General features: G+C 38.4%; 1 protein-coding gene across 1 annotated transcript in view; it reads right to left on the reverse strand.

Annotated features, from left to right (window-relative positions):
* The window catches only part of LOC122258365 (uncharacterized), a 27177-nt gene that overhangs the window by 1374 nt on the left and 18303 nt on the right, over positions 1 to 7500 (reverse strand). The window contains exons 6-7 of the mRNA XM_086546287.1: positions 6146 to 6262; positions 4995 to 5110 (exon numbers count right to left, since the gene is read on the reverse strand). Of these exons, the coding sequence (XP_086402413.1) occupies positions 4995 to 5110; positions 6146 to 6262 (233 nt within the window). The remainder of the gene's footprint in view (positions 1 to 4994; positions 5111 to 6145; positions 6263 to 7500) is intronic.

Raw genomic sequence — 7500 nt, forward strand, 5'->3', positions numbered from 1 at the left:
GAAAGTAACAAGGGTCTGGAGGGCCTCATCATGCCTCGTGTCTCAAAAATAACACAGAGAAGATATTACCTTAAGAATAGTCACGTGCGGGAAAGATAATGATTCCCCAGAGTCAATCACCAAGGCTGACTTGAAAGGGATTCTCGTATGACGTCACATGCGGTCGGCCCCGCGGCATACTTATTAGGTCGGCGGATCCTTATCAAAATGGGGTTTCCTATTTTTATATTCCCTTCGTCCGGTAATGATTGGATTTATTCATATTAACCGTTTTGTTGATTGCTTATTCCCAGATGTACGTTGCGAGATCGCTTGGGGCAATAATGGCTCTGGGAGTCATTTACATACGACGTCCCTCTCTCTTCCCTATTAATGTCACTCGTGCCTTCGGACCATTTGTTCACGGATAATGAACTATCGATTCTTTTTTTTATTTTTATCGCAAATAAGAACACATTACTAAAGACTATTACGCGCACAAACCCCACAGTGTGTGTCTGAAAATGAAGTTAATAATCTGCAAGGGGGAAATGTCAGTGGCGTTTGGAAGGTTTCTGTCATATCAGCTTCGTCAGAACCCAGGAACACGAAGGAGTCGAGACTGAGGTTTTGGCAGTTGTTTAAGTTGTTTTTTTGTTTGTTTTTTGTGACTTTGAACAGAGGTTTAGGAGACACACAGACACACACACACACTCTCTCACACATACACACACTCACTCACTCATTCACTCACACACACACTCACACACACACACACACACACACACATACATACACACACACACACACACACACACACACACACACACACACACACACACACACACACACACACACACACACACACACACACACACACACACACACACACACACACACACTCACACTCACTCACTCACACAGAGAGAGAGAGAATAAATGTGCAAATATAGACGAACAGATGAACTTTAAGATCGTCAAACGATGTTTTAATTATGAAGTTAAATTCTTACAGTATTAATGATATAAGGAAAACAATGCTAGCAGTATCAGTAAAATTACTAAATGACCGAATTCATTAATCATATAGCTAGGCGATGCAATATGCTGAAAGTTGGCGTGCTTTCATTCACGATGCATTAAGGAAGTTTAGATGCACAGTACGGTTATTCTTAGCTTTGATATAATCATATCTGTAATGTGATCAGCTTGCGTAATATATACCGGGCGGATGTAAAAAATAAAATAAATAAAAATCCCAATAAAAATGTAAATTAGAAACATTCCTAAAATTGGTTCAAAAGATTTCAAAGAATACAAGACCGATAGACAACAAATAGCACTACACCCACAAAGAAAAGAGATTTATGGATGAATACGTTTGATCTCAAAAAAAAATAAGAAGAAGACAGCCCACACGGGTTTCCAGAATCGGTTTTTCTCTTCTTTTCTTTGTTTTTTTGTCCTTTTATAGAACTCTTGCAAGTAAAAACATTCAGTAGATCATATATGAACAGAATGAATTCCTTTGACATGGTGAAACGCCCATCCACATTTTACATCTGGTGTTTGTCTGGTTACTATCTTTAGCTTCAAGGTAAAACTTCAGTCGACTGAAGATCTTTCAGCTTTCAAAAAGTTAATATCAACCTGAGAAAGCCAACTGAGTCAACCCTGTATCTAAAACATTGAAGAGAATTCATTAAAACACAAGAGAGCACATTTGGATATTACTTTCGACATAAATGTTCGATCTTTTTGTTTTATTCCTCATTGTTTTTTTGTTTTGTTTTGTTTTATTATAATCCATCAATGCTTCTCCACAGAGTAAGGGTACATGTAGATAAGCACATCTATAAAAGCACAAGAAGAAACAACGGTAAACGGTAAGACACTGTTCAGAGGCACTCAGGAAATATGTCGACAACTGGGAAAAGTTTTCGACCAGAGCGGTTCACTTGATGCTTCAGAAGGTCAGGGAAGGAAATGGAGAAGTAGGACGAGGAGGATAAAAGAAATGGAGAAAAGGAAGATGAAGGGAGGAGAAAAAGGGGGAATGTAAGTGGAGAAGAAGAAAAAAATTAAGAAAAGGAAGAAAGAGGAGGAGGAGAAGAAACGGAAGAAGAAAAAGGCAGGAGGAATAGACGAAAAATAAGAAGAAAGAAAGGGGAAGAAGACGACGAAAGAGAAGACAAAAGAAAAAAGGAAATAAGTCAGAGGGATAAGTAAACTTGATAACAAGATAAAAAGTCTAAAACTTGTATGTCAGCAAAATTACTCAACTTTTGTCCCTAAAAAACGGATAAATTGTACACAATTCCACTAATATTAGGCCTACCAGAACATTCAAAACAAACAAACAAAGATGGCGTCGGTGTGTCCTTGAGAAAAAGATTTCCGTCGCGTTCTTAGTCAGGTCAAGTCTTCAGTCGAGTGGCTTTTATTGCGATGACCAGATTGCTAACCTGTTCGTTGTTTTCTGTTTCCGTCTGTGCTGTTTTGTCTGTCGTTTATTAGTTTGTTTCATACGAGCTCGCTTTTCCTTTTCCTCGCTGGAATAATTCGTCCTTCCATTCCTTTTTTTTTTCTTCTTCTTTTTTTTTGGGGGGGGGACTTTTGTATTTGTCTTAGCCTTCTTTCTAATCAAGTCTCATAATCACCTCATGGTCGAAGTCTGTCTAGATGAACGAATCCACCCCCTTAATGAAGCTGCGTCTGCATCTTCGAATCTTCCAGAATATTTTTCCGTTGATTGCAATAATTTTCTGTTCATCAATATCTGGCAGGCGATTCTCGACAGAATTTGCAACTCCCCGGTGTCTGATGTCAATTACGCTCCGGAGGTTCTCTCGCTCGCTCCCGCGTTTCCGTTCGTCTGAAATCTCGGCGATGGCAAAGGTGTTTTTTTTTTTCTTTTTTCTTTTTTTCTTTTCTTTTTTATTGTTCTTCTTGTTGTTTCTCTATCTCTTGTGGAGGTTCTTTGTTCTTTGTAGTTTTCGCTGAAGCCACAGAGAGGGAGAGGAAAATGCCATAGGTTTGTGTGTGCTTTTCCCCTCCTTCCTGTTATCTCTCTTTTCTTTCTTTCTTTTTAATTAATTAAGATATGATAATCTCTGTATTTACTTCCCTTTGATAAATAGCTAGAAGAAATTATACAATGTATATCTTCTCTCGGTTTAGCCACTTTGATATGACATCAAAGAAAGGGCGCTCTCTTAAATCGTATCACAGCTTGGCAGTTATTATAACAACACCTTTAATCTCCATGGAAATTTTACCTGTTGCTTTGTATCAGTTGTTTGGGAGAGGACTGACACGTGTGCTGATTACGTGTGATGTTTGTGCTCTTGTGGAGCACACAGCACACAAGTATATATGCACAAAAAATATTTATTCATTGAATATCATATTGAAATAGAAAGCATTACATGATGTAGAATTCACAGTAAAAGAAAGGGTAAAATAATATTAGTATCACGACAGGCCAGAACTGAATCATCAAAGTCATCACTGAATTATGATTATATTTGAATTTGTTTATTAATTCATCTATACAACCATATATCGTAATTCACACATTGTATTACAGTTACAATCACTACCTAATACTAGTTTTCATATCATATTCATATGGTTTATATCATTACCAACTTAAATATTATGACTGTTATCATCAACACAATGCTCATAAACTGTATGTATATCTTCGGTATTTAGTTTAATTGTAAATTACTTTTTACAACGTCAACCTTACGAAAGTTTCACTCACCGTCCATTACTGTTTACGATTATCACTGACCACCTACACTGTTGGCTTTATCTTTTTCATATCCAATGGCAGTCTCCTGTTGTAAACATAATATTTATATGCATATCCCTACGGTGAAATAAACGATAGTAATGCCAGCGTCAAGTGCAAAGCCGAACCATTGTTTTTGTTTACTCTGGCTGGCTGACCCGACGTCGTGCTTAGCAACTTGTCATCATCATACTTATAAACACAAGACAACTGCTACTCATCAAACGTGCTGTCGTGTACATTGGTGGAAGAGAAGCTGGATGCATCAAAAGGTGAACTACGACGATATATTTTTTTTTTCCATTGCTTGGAGGAACCATACGATACCAATATATATCATTAACATAAAGTACTTGGGGTTCTTACAGGTGTGATCCTAAGTATCCTTTGAGGATTTAGAGTTGAAAGAGATAATGACTCACCGAAGAGAACACGTGTATGAGGATTAGCTTTTAGGAAAAATGAAGTAGGATGTAATCAAGTTATGATATATCTTCAGTAAAGTAGGAAAAGGGGTATTATTCATACAAGAAAAAACAAAGGAAAAGTTACCTAACTTTTTAAAGTCAAAATATTGAAATCCTGATCAATAGGAATTATCACTAAGGATATCTAAATGTAGTTGGAATTTAGGTATTTAGAAAACACAAAAGTTTCTCTTGGCATCGCATCTCTTTTCCCAAAGACACGTAATGTCCTACTGATCACAGAGACACGCGCCTCTTGAAATTATCACCCTCTCACACACGCATAAACGGACACGCACATTAGGTGACTATATATATATATATATAAATCGTCCAAGAACATCAGAACTGAGAATAATTCCCTATGTACTAAAGCAAAGTTTCAGACTTGGTTTGCCTTACGCGAGGGACAATATCAAGCCTTTAATATCCTTGTGTATACGTGGGTATTTCGGTTCCCTTCCGTACACCAGGGGGCACACAAGGTCTCTGTACCCCCTGCAGAGGACACGCAAGGCCTCTGTAAACCCTGCAGAGAATACACAAGGCCTCTGTCCGCCCCTGCAGAGGACACACAAGGCCCCTCTGTACCTCCCTGAAGAAGACACACAAGGCCTCTGCCCCCCCTGAAGAGGACACGCAAGGCCTCTGTACCCCTAGCGTCTCCCCTGGCACTCGAGAGCAGTTTGGACTCGTCCCCCCTACGCCCATTATGCCTCAGTCTCCTCGTGCATGGACTTAACACTGACCAGCGCCACGGGGTTCTCGACACACGCGGGGCCGGCGTCCCCCTGGGTGTAGTCTCGGACCACAGCCTCCATGCCCTCCTCCAGGACTCGAGGCTCCTCCTGCGGCGACATGAATCCTGCGGGAAGGCGAAGATGTAATCATGATTGTAGATATGTTTGGTGAACAGGTATTGCAATGCAATTAGATAAGAACGTGAATAATTAAGGACTTAATAATATATGCAAATTTGAATTGTGATCATGTTTGTAATAGCAGTAATGGTAATGAGAATGACAATAATAGCTATCATTATCTTTATCATTATTACTTTTATCATTGTTATTATCATCATTTTCATTATTATTACCATTATTATTAATACTATCATTACCATCGTTATTACTATAACTATTAAAATTCTCATTACCATTATCATTACCATCACAGTTATTATCATTATAACAACAATAATATAATAATAATGATAATTAGCAATATTATCATTGTTATCATTATTATTTTCATTCATTTTTTTATTATCAACATTATTACTTATGTTGTTTTTACAATATTTCATGATTATTATAATTATTACTCTTCTATTACATCATTATCACTATTACTATTATTATTACTAAAGTAGTATTAGTAGCAGTAGTATTGATGATAATAATAGTGATAGTAATAGTAATAATAATGATAATGATAATAATAATAATAATGATAATGATAATAGTGATAATGATAACAATGATAATGATGATAAAAACAATAATGATGATAATGAAAAGGATAATGATAATAATGATAATAATAATAATGATAATAATAATAGAAATAATAGTGATGATGATAATAATGATAATCATATTGACAATGATGATAGCAATGATAATAGTAACAATGATAATAATATTAAGAAGAATGATAATAATAACAATAATTTTTAAGAAAATAAAGAATAAAAAAAACATTAACAGTACTAGTACTAGCAGAGGTAGAACAAGCAATGCCAACAATAACCTTACCAGAACCATCCGCTCAACGAATCACAAGAAACCAAAATCCACCTGAGTTCACGTACCCACAACAATCGCCATAGCACAATCACACCACTACTACAACAAACATCGCCCAGCTCGACTCACGCTGGCGGTTCTGCGTGACTTACCCTGGCGGTTCTGCGTCCTGGCGTGCCTCACGAAGTGCCACATCGCGCAGGAAAGACCCACAACGGCCGCCATTACGAGGATCACCATCAACACCAGATGGGCCCACATCCGGGGTTCTGTGGAGAGACGACAGATGCTAATTAAGTTCTACGCTCTACTGCCGTCCGACGCTCGCTTGCGTCTCATTGCCGAGGGGGGAGTATGAACCTGGAAGGACTCCGATCATAACAGGGAAATCTCTAGCTCGCTCGCGCGCTCTCTCGTACTCTCTCTCTCTCTCTCTCTCTCTCTCTTTCTATTTTTCTCTTTCTCTCTATTTCTATCTCTTTTTCTCTCTTTCTCTCCCTCTCTCTCTCTCTCTCTCTGCCTGTCTGTCTGTTTCTCTCTCTCTCTCTCTCTCTCTCTCTCTCTCTCTCTCTCTCTCTCTCTCTCTCTCTCTCTCTCTCTCTCTCTCTCTCTCTCTCTCTCTCTCTCACTTGTCTCAATAAACTCGTCAAAGTAAAAAAAGTCTTTCTCTCTCTCCCGCTCTCTGCCTCTACTTCTATCTATACCTCTATTTTTTCCAATCTCTCTCACTCATTCATTTACTCAGTTACTCACTCACTCATTTACTATCTCTCTCTCTCTCTCTCTGTCTGTCTCTCTCTCTCCCTCTCTCTCTCTCTCTCTCTCTCTCTCTCTCTCTCTCTCTCTCTCTCTCTCTCTCTCTCTCTCTCTCTCTCTCTCTCTCTCATCTCCCTGGAAGGACACCTCAGCCTCTCCACCTTACATTCTCTACGACCAAAGAAGTAGGATATGCGTGCACCATTGTATTGCAACAAACGGTCACAAAAATCCCCGTACAGGATCACTATGTTTTTGAAAGGACGGGCCTCCTTTACATCAAAAGTGATCGAAAAATGTATCCGCATGTCTTGGAAATTTTAAAATGTTTAGACATTGTACACTTTAAAAATCCTTTCAACCTTTATGTAGACATGTTTGTATTTTTTTTTTTTTTTCATTAAGCTTAGGGGGGGGGGGGAGATTGCATGCCTTACACATCAAAGCATTGGGCTTCCCGAGCCGTTTGAGACCCTTATTTTTACCTTTTCTTTGGAGGCTCTTGAATAAAGTCGGTCGTGGGGGAAAAGTTACCAAAGGTTGGCGGCTCGGTGTCTGTCATATCGACTGATCGATATGACAGGCGATATGACAGTCGATATGACTTTCGATATTATAATGTTCATAATTGATACGCCTGGTGTGTATTCTGCTTGATTTATGAAGTGGATTCAATGTCTTGTTTCGAATTAGACTAGGCCTTTTATTTCCCACATTCGTTCGACCAATGGCTTCTTGCTGCACACAATTT

This window comes from Penaeus japonicus, unplaced genomic scaffold, assembly GCF_977035675.1.
Source record: "Penaeus japonicus unplaced genomic scaffold, GWHDUDI00000001_assembly GWHDUDI00000017, whole genome shotgun sequence".
NCBI lineage: Eukaryota > Metazoa > Arthropoda > Malacostraca > Decapoda > Penaeidae > Penaeus > Penaeus japonicus.